The sequence below is a fragment of the Mustelus asterias genome, chromosome 1 (assembly GCF_964213995.1).
Source record: "Mustelus asterias chromosome 1, sMusAst1.hap1.1, whole genome shotgun sequence".
NCBI classification, from domain to species: Eukaryota; Metazoa; Chordata; class Chondrichthyes; order Carcharhiniformes; family Triakidae; genus Mustelus; species Mustelus asterias.
In genome coordinates, this window is record NC_135801.1 from 194,595,650 (window position 1) to 194,611,556 (window position 15,907).

Consider the following 15,907-nt stretch of genomic DNA (forward strand, 5'->3'; position numbering starts at 1 on the left):
AAATCTCGGAATCATCATAGAATCCCTACAGTGCAGAAGGAGGCCATTCGGCCCCTCGAGTCTGCACCGACCACAATCCCACCCAGGCCCTATCCCCATAACCCCATGCATTTTTCCTAGCTAGTCCCCCTGACACTAAGGGGCAATTTAGCACGGCCAATCCACCTAACCCGCACATCTTTGGAGTGTGGGAGAAAACCTGCGCAGACACGGGGAGAACGTGCAGACTCCGCACAGACAGTGACCCAAGACGGGAATCGAACCCAGGTCCCTGGCGCTGTGAGGCAGCAGTGCTAACCACTGCGTCACCGTGCTGCCCCGGGTCCCTGGCGCTGTGAGGCAGCAGTGCTAACCACTGCGTCACCGTGCTGCCCCGGGTCCCTGGCGCTGTGAGGCAGCAGTGCTAACCACTGTGCCACCGTGCTGCCCCGGGTCCCTGGCACTGTGAGGCAGCAGTGCTAACCACTGTGCCACCGTGCTGCCCCGGGTCCCTGGTGCTGTGAGGCAGCAGTGCTAACCACTGCGTCACCGTGCTGCCCCGGGTCCCTGGCGCTGTGAGGCAGCAGTGCTAACCACTGTGCCACCGTGCTGCCCCGGGTCCCTGGCACTGTGAGGCAGCAGTGCTAACCACTGTGCCACCGTGCTGCCCCGGGTCCCTGGCACTGTGAGGCAGCAGTGCTAACCACTGTGCCACCGTGCTGCCCCGGGTCCCTGGCGCTGTGAGGGAGCAGTGCTAACCACTGTGTCACCGTGCTGCCCCGGGTCCCTGGCACTGTGAGGGAGCAGTGCTAACCACTGTGCCACCGTGCTGCCCCGGGTCCCTGGCACTGTGAGGCAGCAGTGCTAACCACTGTGCCACCGTGCTGCCCCGGGTCCCTGGCGCTGTGAGGCAGCAGTGCTAACCACTGTGTCACCGTGCTGCCCCGGGTCCCTGGCGCTGTGAGGCAGCAGTGCTAACCACTGTGCCACCGTGCTGCCCCGGGTCCCTGGCGCTGTGAGGCAGCAGTGCTAACCACTGTGTCACCGTGCTGCCCCGGGTCCCTGGCGCTGTGAGGCAGCATTGCTAACCACTGTACCACCGTGCCACCCCTTTGCTTCACGATATTAAAAGAGAAACTCAATTGGACGTTGAGGGGGGAATTTTCCCGTCCCGCCCGCCACAGGAATTGTAGCGGGCGGGACACGGACCCCATGCAAAGGTCCATTGACCTTGGATGGGACTTTCCAGTTTTGGGGTGAGCGCGGCTGGGAAATCCCGCCCTGAGTTTCCATTGGGGGGCCACCACGCTGCCCTACAGCGGCTTCACGTCAGCTTTTCAGGCTACAAGAAGAGCATGCGCGCGTTCCATACCTTGCCAAGGTTCATGTCGACATAAGGGTCAGGGAAGCCGGTAAACTCTCGGGGACTTCCGTACAGGTTCACAAAGCAGGGCCCAAAGGTTGGGAGGTATCCCAGGCCATCATCAACTGTGGAGGGAGCCGGAGAAGAAACACAAGGAAGAGGCAGAGGAGAACATTACTTTGGGTCAGAACTTTGGCAAAACCCCAACCCAATCCCAAATCCATCACCACACCCCACCCCTCGGCTGCCCCCACAACCCAATGCAAATTTCCCACCATGCAATCACAATGGTTTCCCCCACCACACAACCCTAATCCCTGTCTCCCCAACCACCCAATCACAATTCTACACCCACAACCTAATCCCAATCAGTAAAGGGGCCATCGACAATATTATCAACAGCAATAACCTGCTCACACTCGCACAGTTTGGGTTCCGCCAGGGTCACTCAGCTCCTGACGTCATTACAACTATGGTCGAAACATGGACAAAAGAGCTGCACTCAAAGGGTGAGGTGAGAGTGAATGGTCTGGACATCCAGGTAGCTTTATAAAAATGTATTTTTTCATGGGATGCAGGCGTCACTGACAGGACCGGATATTTATTGCCCATCCATAATTGAAATCATAGAAATCATAGAAACCCTACAGTGCAGAAGGAGACCATTCGGCCCATCGAGTCTGCACCAACCACAATCCCACCCAGGCCCTACCCCCACATATTTACCCGCTAATCCCTCTAACCTACGCATCCCAGGACTCTAAGGGGCAATTTTTAACCTGGCCAATCAACCTAACCCGCACATCTTTGGACTGTGGGAGGAAACCGGAACACCCGGAGGAAACCCACGCAGACACGAGGAGAATGTGCAAACTCCACACAGACAGTTGCCCTTGAACTGTGTGGCTAGGCCATTTCAGAGGGCAGTGGAGAGTCAACCACATTGCTGTGGGTCTGGAGTCACATGTAGGCCAGACCAGGTAAGGACGGCAGATTTCCTTCCCGTCAGACATTAGCGAACCCGATGGGTTTTTTCACAATCGATCATAGTTTCATGGTCAACATTATTGAGACTCGCTTTATGTTCCAGTTTTTGTAATTGATTTGATGGGAGTTGACTAAATGCGGCATCAAAGAGCCCTAGAAAAGTTAAATCAATGGCAATCAGCGGCAAAACTCTCCGCTGGTTGGAGGATGGTTATGGCGGTGGGAGGTCAATCATCTCAGCTCCAGAACATCACAGCAGGAGTTCCTCGGGGTAGTGTCCCAGACCCAACCATCTTCAGCTGCTTCATCAATGGCCTTCCCTCCATCGTAAGCTCAGAAGTGGGAATCTTTACTAAAGATTGTAGTCTCGGATCCCATTCACAACTCTCAGTTTAATCACCTCTTTTTGGCATTCAAATGCCTTCCCATCATTGAATCTCCAACCATCTACAGCCTCGGAGTCACCACTGACTAGGGACTGAACTGGACTGGCCACATATGCTGCAGCAAGTTCTTCACCTCCTGACTCCCCGAAGCTTGTCCACCATCTACAAGGCACAAGTCAGGAGTGTGATTGAATAATCCCCGCTTGCTGGATGGGTGCAGCTCAAAGAACACTCAAGAAGCTCAACACCATCCAGGTCAAAGCTGCCCCATTAGTTGACCTCCTGCCATCCACAAACATTCAGTCCCTCCACCACCGACGCACAGTGGCAGCCGTGTGCACCATCTACACGGTACACTGCAGAAACGCACCAAGATTCCTTCAACAGCACCAACCAAAACCTTGACCACTACCATCTAGAAGGACAAGAACAGCAGATACCTGGGAACACCACCACCTGGAGGTTCCCCCCCAAGTCACTCACCATCCTGACTAGGAAATATATCGCCGTTCCTTCACTGCCGCAGGGTGAATAATCCACATAATGAGTACAAATTGCATCATTGTTTGAGTTTGGAAAATAAGTTATCTGGAATAAAAAGCTGGTGTCAGAAAAGAGGTTACCAGGGCGTTTAGGAGGGGTGTATAAACCCACCTGGTTCACTGATCTCCTTCAGGCAAGGAAACTTAGTGGCTTTACTTGATCTTTTACATATGGATAGACGGATGGATGGAATGGGTCAGTAGACATGTAGGGAGAGATGGAGAGAGAGAGGGAGAGAGGGAAGGAAGGATGGAGAGAAGGAAGGAGGGAGGGAGAGATGGAGATACTATGCCAGTGCCACTACAAAGGTGGTTAACTCTTAACCGCCATTTGCAGTGGTGTAGCAACTCATTCAGTTGTACAAGGGCAACTAGTGATGGGAAACGAATGGCAGCCATGTCAGAGATACCACATAGAGGAGGCGATGGCCGAGTGGTATCATCGCTGGACTATTAATCCAGAAACTCAGCTAATGTTCTGGGGAGCCAGATTTGAATCCTACCGCAGCAGATGGTGGAATTTGAATTTAATGTAAAAAAATATAATCTGGAATTAAGAATCGACTGATGATGATGAAACCATTCTCGATTGTCAGAAAAACCCACTGGTTCACTAATGTCCTTGAGGGAAGGACATCTGCCGTCCTTGCCTGGTCTGGCCTACATGTGACTCTGCGGTTGACTCTCAACTGCCCTCCAAGGGCAACTAGGGATGGGCAATAAATGCTGGGCAGCCAGCGACGCCCATGTCCCATGAATGAATATGAAAAAAAACGAAAGTGAATTTAAAAAACCAACTACAAAAGCAAAAATACTCCTGATGCTGTGAATACAACGTAAGAATGAGAAATGCTGGAAAATCTCAGCAGGTCTGGCAGCAACTGTGGAGAGGGAAACAGAGTGCGTACGACTCTTTTCCAGTTAGATTAGACTGGAAACAATGACTCTTTGTTTCTCTCTCCACAGATGCTGCCAGACCTGCTGAGTTTAATCCAGCATTTTCTGTTTTTATTTATGAAAAAAATCAGTTGGCTGCGGTAAACTTTGAGATGTGGGTTTGCAAGAGCTCACACTACATCAGGGTACCCACTCCTCACCCCACACCACCCCCCGCCCCCACACCCCCCAAACACAACCGGGGTGGCACGGTGGTACAGTGGTTAGCATTACTGCCTCACAGCCACGTCCTTGGTATTAGCCATCAGGAGAGATTGAATAAACTGGGATTGTTCTCTCTGGAAAGACGGAGGCTGAGGGGCGACCTGATAGAAATTTATAAAATTATAAGAGGTATGGATAGGGTGAACAGTTGGAAGCTTTTTCCCAGGGCAGAAATGACAATTACAAGGGGGCACAAGTTCAAGATAAAGGGGAAAGGTTCAATGGAGATGTGCGGGGGAAGTTTTTTACACAGAGAATGGTGGGGGCCTGGAATGCACTGCCAAGTGAGGTGGTTGAGGCAGACATGTTAGCGACATTTAAGACTTTAAGCGTATAGGGGGTGTAGGAGTAGAGTAAAGAGAGAAATCAGGAGGGCAAAAGGGGACACGGGTTTGTTTTGGCAGATAAGGCAAAGGAGAATCCAAAGAGCTTCTACAAATACATAAAGGGCAAAAGAGTAACAAGGGAGAGAGTAGGGCCTCTTAAGGATCAACAAGGTCATCTATGTACGGATCCACAAGGGATGGGTGAGATCCTAACTGAATATTTCTCATCAGTATTTACTGTTGAGAAAAGCATGGATGTTAGGGAACTTGGGGAAATAAATAGTGATGTCTTGAGGAGTGTACATATTACAGAGAAGGAGGTGCTAGAAGTCTTAAAGCACATCAAGGTAGATAAATCCCCAGGACCTGATGAAGTATATCCCAGGATGTTGTGGGAGGCTGGGGAGGAAATTGCGGGTCCCCTAGCCGAGATATTTTAATCATCAACAGTCACGGGTGAGGTGCCTGAAGATTGGAGAGTGGCAAATGTTGTACCTTTGTTTAAAAAGGGCTGCAGGGAAAAGACTGGGAACTACAGGCCAGTGAGCCTCACATCTGTGATGGGTAAATTGTTGGAAGGTATTTTGAGAGACAGGATCTACAGGCATTTAGAGATGCAAGGACTGATTCGGGACAGTCAGCATGGCTTTGTGAGTGGAAAATCATGTCTCACAAATTTGATTTGAGTTTTTTGAAGGGGTAACCAAGAAGGTAGATGAGGGCAGTGCAGTTGATGTTGTCTACATGGACTTTAGCAAGGCCTTTGACAAGGTACCGCATGGTAGGTTGTCGCATAAAGTTAAATCTCATGGGATCCAGGGTGAGGTATCTAATTGGATACAAAAGTGGCTTCTTGACAGAAGCCAGAGGGTGGTTGTAGAGGGTTGTTTTTCAAACTGGAGGCCTGTGACCAGCGGTGTGCCTCAGGGATCAGTGCTGGGTCCATTGTTATTTGTCATTTATATTAATGATTTGGATGAGAATATAGGGGGCATGGTTAGTAAGTTTGTAGATGACACCAAGATTGGTGGCAGTGAAGAAAGTTATCTCCAATTGCAATGGGATCTTGATCAATTGGGCCAGTGGGCTGACGAATGGCAGATGGAGTTTAATTTAGACAAATGCAAGGTGATGCATTTTGGTAGATTGAACCAGGCCAGGACTTACTCAGTTAATGGTAGGGTGTTGGGGAGAGTTACAGAACAAAGAGACCTAGGGGTACATGTCCATAGCTCCTTGAAAGTGGAGTCGCAGGTGGACAGAGTGGTGAAGAAGGCATTCGGCATGCTTAGTTTCATCGGTCAGAACATTGAATACAGGAGTTGGGACGTCTTGTTGAAGTTGTACAAGACATTGGTAAGGCCACACTTGGAATACTGTGTGCAATTCTGGTCACCCTATTATAGAAAAGATATTATTAAACTAGAAAGAGTGCAGAAAAGATTTACTGGGATGCTACCGGGACTTGATGGATTGGGTTATAAGGAGAGGCTGAATAGACTGGGACTTTTCTCTCTGGAGTTTAGGAAGCTGAGGAGTGACCTTATAGAGGTCTATAAAATAATGAGGGGCATAGACAAGGTATATAGTCAATATCTTTTCCCAAAGGTAGGGGAGTCTAAAACTAGAGGGCATAGGTTTAAGGTGAGAGGGGAGAGATACAAAAGTGTCCAGAGGGGCAATTTTTTCACTCAGAGGGTGGTGAGTGTCTGGAACAAGCTGCCAGAGGTAGTGGTAGAGGCGGGTACAATTTTATCTTTTAAAAAGCATTTAGATAGTTACATGGGTACGATGGGTATGGAGGGATATGGGCCAAATGCAGCCAATTGGGATTAGCTTGGGTGTTTTAAAAAAAAAGGGCGGCATGGACAAGTTGGGCCGAAGGGCCTGTTTCCATGCTGTAAACCTCTATAACTCTATGACTTATCTGGATAGACACATGAACAGATGGGGAATAGAGGGATACAGGCGGTTAGGGCCGAAGGGCCTGTTCCTGTGCTGCACTGTTCTTTGTTCTTTGTTTGCGGGGTTTCCTCCGGGTGCTCCGGTTTCCTCCCACAGAATGAAAGACGTGCTGGTTAGGTGCACTGGCAATGCTAAATTCTCCCTCAGTGCACCTGAACAGGCGCTGGAGTGTGGCGACTCGAGGAGTTTCACAGTAACTTCATTGCAGTGTTAATGTAAGCCTACTTGTGAAACTAATAAATAAACAAACTTCAACAGTAAACAGATCTCTCTCCGGGTCAGTCAATAAACAAGTTACCTTCCACACTGTGCCACTGAGACCTGAAGATTCAAAAGTTTGTAATGATATGGAGTATCAAAACCAACTTCCCCAACGCCAACACCATTCCCAATATCATTCCCAATAACAACACAATTCCCAATAGCATTCCCTACACCAATACCATTCCCAGTATCATTCCCAACAGAATTCCCAACTGAATTCCCAACACTAATACCATTCCCAATATCATTCCCAATAACAACACAATTCCCAATAACATTCCTGATACCAATACCATTCCCAGTATAATTCTCAACTGAATTCCCAACATCAATACCATTCCCAATCACATGATTCCCAACAGCATTCCCAACACCAATACAAATTCCCAACATCATTCCCAATGCCATCATCATTTCCAATAGCATTCCCAACATCAATAACATTCCCAATATCATTCCCAATGCCATCATAATTCCCAACACCAATACCATTCCCAGTATCATTCCCAATAACAACATGATTCCCAATAGCATTCCCAACACCAATACCATTCCCACCACAATTCCCAACAGCATTCCCAACACCAACAGCACCAACACCAAGCTTCCTCAGGCCACATGCAATGAGAAAAGACCAAAGTGTACCCATCACACAACACAAACTGGAGGATGTCAATCAATTCAGAGATGGAGTGTGGCTGGGACTATCTTGTCAAAATGAATCAATGGATTTTCCACTTCGAACGCATTGTTGTTCTACTGTGAGGAGGTGAAACTCGGATTGAGATGATCCACTCTTTCCTCATCACACCATTCCGTTTGGCCAGGTAGATGCAGGTCATGTCTAATTGGAGGGAAGACCATCGCGGTAAACAGATGAATGTGGTGAGCTGGGTCCTGAGCTCAACCAAAAGCTTTGATGGATGGGGTTGAACTTGCTCTTGTGACAGTAACATTGAGAGGCAATCCCTGCCCACTGCCCAGATTTTCCACTCCGGTGAAAGTCAATGGACTTCTGGCTTGGCCGCTGACCTTCCCACAGCGAGTCCTGCCAAGGCGGAACTGGAAAATCCCAGCCACTGTTTTATACCCCATTGTTGCCTCTTACTCTAATCAATGGGACTGCCCTCTATCAATTCTCCAGGAAGTGGTCACAGGGTGGCATCCAAGTGTAACCCAACAGTCATTATTCATCTCGCTAGAGCTATCTATCGGCTTCTAGGGTCAATGTTTCAAAGGATATGTTGATGCTATCAGATGAAGTGAGGTCAGAGGAGGTTCACAGAATCATAGAATCCGTCCAGTGCAGTAAGCGGCCATTCGGCCCATCGAGTCTGCACCGACCACAATCCCACCCAGACCCTATTCCCATAACCCCACATATTTACCCTGTTAATCCCCTGACACTAGGGTCACTTTAGCATGGCCAATCAACCTAACCCGCACATCTTTGGACAGTGGGAGGAGCACCCAGAGGAAACCCAGGCAGACATGGGGAGGATGTGCAAACTCCACACAGACAGTGACCCAAGCCGGGAATTGAACACGGATCCCTGGCGCTGTGAGGCAGCAGTGCTAACCACTGTGCCACCGTGCCACCCTAGCTCATGTGGAGCTCAAGGGCCAGCAATGGTCAGTTGGGCGAACTGTTGTGTTTCTGTGCTCCAAATGCAGTCTAAGTCCATATTTTCCCATTGGCAAGCCATTGGTTATCCTTACTGAAGCATACAAGACTCTTAGAGATTTTATGAAGAATTGATTATGGGCACATGCAGCAGAAAGCGAGATTGGGTGTTCATGATTATAGGACATATCAGATTAGGATGGCACGGTGGCACAGTGGTTAGTACTGCTGCCTCACAGCAACAGGGACCTGGATTCAATTCCGGCCTCAGGTGTCTGAGTGGAGTTTGCACATTCTCCCCGTGTCTGCGTGGATTTCCTCTGGGTGCTCGGGTTTCTTCCCACATTCCAAAGATCCGCAGAGTAGGTGGATTGGCCATGCTAAATTGCCCATTGGTATCCCTTGGTGCTCCGGTTTCCTCCCACAGTCCAAAGATGTGCGGGTTAGGTGGATTGGCCATGGTAAATGCATGGGGTTATGGAGACAGAACGGGCCTGAGTAAGATGCTCTTTTGGAGAGTTGGTGGAGACTCAAAGAACAATACAGCACAGGAACAGGCCCTTCGGCCCTCCAAATGGGCCAAATAACTCGATGGGCCAAATAACCTCCTTCTGCACCACAGAGATTCTAAGATTAGCCAAGGATGGCCAAACCACAAGGCCTCTTGATACAATGCACCCATCAATCAACAAGGTTGTGTATTGGTTTGAGTAGGGGAGTGAGACTTCTTGTTTTATACTTTCAAAAGATGTGGGAATCGCTGGCTGAACCAACATTTATTGCCCATCTTTAATTGACCTTCAGAAGGTGGCGGCTATCTTCTTAAACCGCTACAGTCCATGAGGTGTAGGTACACCCACAGTGCTGTTAGGGAGGGAGTTCCAGGATTTTGACCCAGTGACAGCGAAGGAACGGCGATATATTTCCAAGTCAGGATGGTGAGTGGCTTGGAAGGAACCTCCAGGTGGTGGGGTTCCCATGTATCTGCTGCTCTTGTCCTTCTAGATGGAAGTGGTCATGGTTTTGGACGGTGCTGACTCAGGAATCTTGGTGAGTTCCTGCAGTGCATTTTGTAGATGGTACACACTGTGCATTGGCGGTGGAGGGAATGAATGTTGAAGGTGGTGGATGGGGTGCCAATCAAGTGGACTGCTTTGTCCCGGATGGTGCCAAGCTTCTCGAGTGTTGTTGGAGCTGCACCCATCCAGGCAAGTGGAGAGTATTCCCTCACACCCCTGACTTGTGCCTTGTAGATGGGGAGTCAGGAGGTGAGTTGCTCACCAAAGAATTCCCAGATTCGGACCTGCTCTTGTTCCTGTGCACAAGGTGAGTTAAAGGGATAGAGGGCATCTCTACTGATTATGATTGCCAGAATAGAGTACATTGAGTCTTACAGGAGCTGTACCTTTGGTCAATGGTTTGAACTGAACTTCACAAACTCTGTGAAACTCTTCCAACACTTTGCCATTGGGTGAGAGTTGGGTTAGGTGTCAAACATCCTGCTTACACTTGTGGCCTTGTCTTGCAGATGGGACAATGGCCCTTGAGGTAATTCACCAGACGCCATTGGCTCAGCTCTCTGCTGTGCATTCCACACAATCCTCCTTTCCAATTGGTCGAATGGACAGCCAATTGGGCTGGCAGCCAGACCTGTACTTCCTATTGAAGTTAAATGTTACCCCTTCACATCCTCAGGACCGGAGGGGAGTGCATCGGAAGAGGAATAATAATGTATTTAAATGACCTTCATAGGAACGAGACTTCCTCCTCACTGAATTCCCTGAGTTAGGATCTAGCCTTGTCTTTGCACTCAATACCAGTTTGTGAAAGGAACTCTGCACTGCCCCATCAAACGACTGCCAGGTCAGTGGTTACTGTATGGGGTCTACTTATGGTTAAGCATTGTCAAATTCCGTTATTGGCTGTCCACCAGCAGGCTACAGATGGAGCAAGGGGATAGATGGCTTGGTAAGGCCACTCTACCCACATTCTCGACATTCCTTTCCTCTTCCTGCCACACTGGCCGTGCCCTCCACCCCTTCCCTTGTTTGCAACCTTTGCCTTGATTGGGTTTCCTATTTACTCCCACCCAATCCCGGTGCATCACTGGGATGCACGGACAAACGGTGACGAGTGAGGTGGAGAAAAGCCACAAGCCAGTCAGGAACTGGGAGGGAGAGGAGCTTTTGACCTTGCGTCGGATTTGGAAATGTCGTGACCCAGTGTGTGTTGTTCAGCCAAAGCAAGCGCCCACGCCTCAAAAGATAAAATGTCAAGCAAAGTGTCACACAAACGTCGGCGTGACATCTCCCTGCCATTCCGAGCTAAGCTACTGGAAGCAATGCAAAAAAACAGCACCCAAAAACAAGTCACTAAATATAGAAAATCATTCGGCAAAACCTACAGCCGCTGATGGTTTCGGAAACCACGGGGGAAATATCTGAAGCACAAAGAGATGGGAAAGAAATGGAGACAGTTAGCAGAGTGTGAGAAAGAGAACGCAATGGAGAGAGAGAGAGAGAGAGAGAGACGAGGGAGAGAGACGAGGGACAGCGAGGAAGGAGGTGTGAGCCTGGGCAGGAATGCAGTGTAGATTTAACAAAACATCTGGAGCCCAAGGGTTAAATTCCAAGGAGACATTTCAGAATCTCCATCAGATTCCCTGGAATACAGATGTTGAAAGGATGTTTCGAGGGAAACTAATGAGGTAGATCGAGATATATCGATTTTCCACTGGTTGGGGAATTTATAATTAGGGGTCACTGTCTGAACATTTGAGACAGACCTTTCCAGAATGAAATGAGGGAAGTCCCCCACACACAAAGATTGGCAGAAGCTTGAATTCCATTCGGCAAATCACAACTGATGCGAAATCAATTGTTAATTTTACATCTAATTGCTGTCTCTCAGTCTCTCTCAGGGAGATCACTGTACACTGACAGGTATCTCTCAGTCTCTCTCTCAGGGAGATCACTGTACACTGACTGCTGTCTCTCAGTCTCTCTCTCAGGGAGATCTCTGTACACTGACTGGTGTCTCTCAGTCTCTCTCTCCGAGGGAGATCTCTGTACACTGACTGGTGTCTCTCAGTCTCTCTCTCCGAGGGAGATCTCTGTACACTGACTGGTGTCTCTCAGTCTCTCTCTCCGAGGGAGGTCCATGCTAAATTCTCCCTCAGTGTACCCGAACAGGTACTGGAGTGTGGTGACTCGGGGACTTTCACAGTAACTTCATTGCAGCGTTAATGTAAGCCTACTAGTGACACTAATAAATAAACTTTAAAAACCGCCCTGAGCTATGAGACAGGCAGAGCAGGGCCCCTGGCCTTACACCAGGGAAGATTAAGGGAAGCATTCGAGAGGTGTTCAAAATGATGAGGGGTTTAGAGTGGATAGAGAGAAAAAAACTTTCTAGTAGCAGGTGGGTTGGTAACCAGAGAATAGCGAATTTGGAAACCCACTGAGAGAACCGGGATTGGCGGGGGCCAGGGGAGGGAGACAATGTGAATTTTGATGTACAGTAAATTGTTATGATCAGGCACGCATTGCCTGAAGAGGTAGTGAAAGTAAGAATCAGTTTCAAAAGGGAATTAGATATAGATCTGAAGGGAAGACAAATAGAAATCTCACTTCAATGAAATAGGCATGGTCATGGGGGCAGAGCAGGGGAGTGGGATTGACTGAATCGCTGTTTCCTGGATAGTCACATGAGCAGCCTGGGAATGGAGGGATACAAACGATTGGTCGAGTTGGACCAAGGAGCGGCACAGGCTTGGAGGGCCGAAGGGCCTGTTTCCTGTGCTGTACTGTTCTTTGTTCTTTGTTTCAAAGAGGTAGCAGAGGTATGTTGGGCTGAAGGTCCTTCCCGTGTATTGTCCATGATTATCAGTGAAGGGGTCTTGGGAAGGCACAGTAGCACAGTGGTTAGCACAGCTGCCTCACAGCGCCAGGGACCCGGGTTCAATTCCCGGTTTGGGTCACTGTCTGTGCGGAGTCTGCATGTTCTCCCCATGTCTGCGTGGGTTTCCTCCGGGTGCTCCGGTTTCCTCCCACACTCCAAAGATGTGCAGGTCAGGTGGATTGTCCATGCTAAATTCTCCCTCAGTGTTCCCGAACAAGCGCCGGAGTGTGGCAACTAGGGGATTTTCACAGTAACTTCATTGCAGTGTTAATGTCAGCTTACATGTGACTAATAAATAAATAAACTTTATAAACTAAATTGCCTCTTAGTGTCAGGGGGACGAGCAGAGTAAGTAGGTGGGGTTACGGGGTTAGGGTCTGGGTGGGATTGCTGTCAGCGCAGGCTCGATGGGCTGAATGGCCTCCTTCAGCACTGCAGTGATTCTATGGATTCTAATCAGTCCAAAGATGTGCGGATTAGGTTGATTTGCCATGTTAAATTGACCCTTCGTGTCAGAGGGACTATCAGGGTAAATGGTGTTACGGGGATAGAACCTGGTTTGTGGTCGGTGCAGGCTCGATGGGCCAAAAGGCCACCTTCTGCACTGTAGAGATTCTATGATTCTATTCAGCTGGTCAGAGGTTGTCCAAACACTGCTCCAAGTGAAGTTAAGCCCAGAGTTTGTTTGGAAGATTTGTTGAGAGGCTCAGGAGAGAACACAATGACAAACTGCCGTTAATCTCTGTCGTGACACTTGGATCAATATGAACAGTGTTAATCAATCCAACAAAGCCCGTAACTATTACTAAACTTCAACCCACTGTAACTATCATTACATTCTAACCCATTATCTAGCCATCATTAAACCTGCCCGAATGTTTACTGATCTTCAACTTACCATAACCAGTGCTGAACTTCCATCACTAACACTAACCTGCTGTAACCACCACGGAGCTTGGATCTAACGTGACTGTCATTGAACCTCAACCTGCGATAAACTTCATCCTGCCATAACCTAGACTTCTACTCACCATAACAATTACTGTACATCATAGAATCCCTGCAGTACAGAAGGAGGCCATTCGGTCCATCAAATCCCACCCAGGCCCTATTCCCGTAACCGCACACATTTACCCTGCTAATCCCCCTGAAACTAGGGGCAATTTAGCATGGCCAATCAACCTAATCCGCACATCTTTGGACTGTGGGAGGAAACCGGAGCACCCGGAGGAAACCCACGCAGGCACGGGGAGAATGTGCAAACTCCACACAGACAGTGACCCAAGCCGGGAATCGAACCCGGGTCCCTGGCGCTGTGAGGCAGCAGTGCTAACCACTGTGCCACCGAGCCGCCCTTCAATTTACAAACTATCCTAACCATTCCTAAAGTACAACCTACTGTAACCCTGACAGAAAATCTAATCTACCATCACCGTTCAGGAACTTCAAGCTAGTATTACAATATCAAATTCCAATCCTCCTTCACCATCGCTACACTTCTAACCTACCCTAGCCATCACCGAAGTTTAAGCTACCATAGCTACCACTTACCTTCAATCTCTCCTCCTGGGGCAGAGATTTTGGACATGCATAAGTAAGTTGTGCCAATCACATCATTCTGTGTTAATCGATCCCTGGTGAGGCAAAACACATCAACGAAAGTCACCCATAACCAACAGACCACCGCAGACCCAAATCACTAACATCAGAGTGTGAGATTCAGAAATAATAAGCAAACATTCCGATTCATTCATGGTAATGTGGACATCGCTGGCGAGGCCAGAATTTACAGCCCAACCCTAGTTGCCCTGGAATTGAGTAGCATGCTAGGCCATTTCAGAGTCAACCACATTGCTGTGGCTCTGGAGTCACATGTAGGCCAGACCGGGTAAGGACAGCAGATTTCCTTCCCTGAAGGACGTCAGTGAACAGATGGGTTTTTACAACAATTGACAATGGTTTCAGGGTCATCATTTAGCTTTTAATTCCAGATTCTTAATTAATTCAAATTTCGCCATCAGACATGGTGGGATTTGAACCTGGGTCCCTGGAGCACTACCATGGCTCTCTGGATTACTAGTCCAGTGACAGTACCAATTTGCCACCACCTCCCCTACAAAAGACGCAAGGCTTGATGGACCAAATCGAACTCAAATAATCTTCTCCTGCAGCCCACGTACACTCTGCCATTCTGCCAAATTATTCACGGTGGCCAGGCAGGCTGAGGAAGTGTTTATCATCACACATGAAATCCTGGGCTTTAGAAATAGTGGCAAGGAGTGTCAATGCGAAGAGGTTATGACAAAGCTTTCTAAGACATTGTTTCAGCCTCAACTGAACATTGTGCCAAGCTCGGGACACCAGACTGTGGGAAGGATGTGACAGCTTTGGAGAGGGAGCTAAAAGGGTTCACGAGAATGGTTCTAGAATCACAGAATCACACAGCGCAGAAGAGGCCCTTCGGCCCATCAGGTTTGCACCAATGCATTAGAAACATCTGAACTCTCACCTAATCCCAATCAGCCAGCACTTGGCCCATAGCCCTGAATGTTATGACGTGCCCAGTGCGCACCCAGATATCTTTTGAAGGATGTGAGGCATCCCGCCTCTACCACCCTCCCAGGCAGCGCATTCCAGACCGTCACCACCCTCTGAGTAAAAATGTTTTTTAAAGAAGAAAGAAAAGTACAGCACAGGAACAGGCCCTTCAGCCCTCCAAGCCTGTGCCGAGCATGATGTCCAAGCGAAAAAAATCCTTCGCTCTTACTCAGTCTGTAACTCCCTATTCATGAACCCATCCAGATGCTTCTTAAATGTTGCTAAAATTTTCCTCACATCCCACTAAACCTCCTGCCCTTACAAAGAACAAAGAACAAAGAAAGTTGCAGCACAGGAGAAGGCCCTTCGACCCTCCAAGCCTGCACCGACCATGCTGCCCGACTTAACTAAAACCCCCTCCCCTTCCGGGGACCATATCGCTCCATTCCCATCCTATTCATGTACTTGTCAAGACGTCCTTTTAAAGTCACTACCGTATCCGCTTTCACTACCTCCCCCGGCAACGAGTTCCAGGCACCCACTACTCTGTGTAAAAAATCTGCCTCGTACATCTCCTTTAAACATTGCCCCTCGCACCATAAACCTATGCCCCCTAGTCATTGACTCTTCCACCCTGGGAAAAAGCTTCTGACTATCCACTTTGTCCATGCCTCTCATAATCTTGTAGACTTCTATCAGGTCTCCCCTCAATTTCCGTCGCTCCAGTGAGAACAAACCAAGTTTCTCCAACCTCTCCTCATAGCTGATGCCCTCCATACCAGAGAACATCCTGGTAAATCTTTTCTGTCCCCTCTCCAAAGCCTCCACATCCTTCTGTTAATGTGGCGACCAGAATTGAACACTATATTCCA

The 15,907-nt window shown here is 48.7% G+C and overlaps 1 protein-coding gene across 3 annotated transcripts in view; it reads right to left on the reverse strand.

The window, feature by feature from the left end:
- Positions 1 to 15,907, reverse strand: part of dysf (dysferlin, limb girdle muscular dystrophy 2B (autosomal recessive)) — a 334,329-nt gene that overhangs the window by 190,765 nt on the left and 127,657 nt on the right. For 2 of the 3 annotated variants that reach the window (XM_078224513.1, XM_078224512.1), the window contains exons 16-18: positions 14,049 to 14,131; positions 11,002 to 11,037; positions 1,352 to 1,467 (exon numbers count right to left, since the gene is read on the reverse strand). In XM_078224513.1, the coding sequence (XP_078080639.1) occupies positions 1,352 to 1,467; positions 11,002 to 11,037; positions 14,049 to 14,131 (235 nt within the window). The remainder of the gene's footprint in view (positions 1 to 1,351; positions 1,468 to 11,001; positions 11,038 to 14,048; positions 14,132 to 15,907) is intronic. The other variant, XM_078224514.1, reaches the window with a different exon arrangement.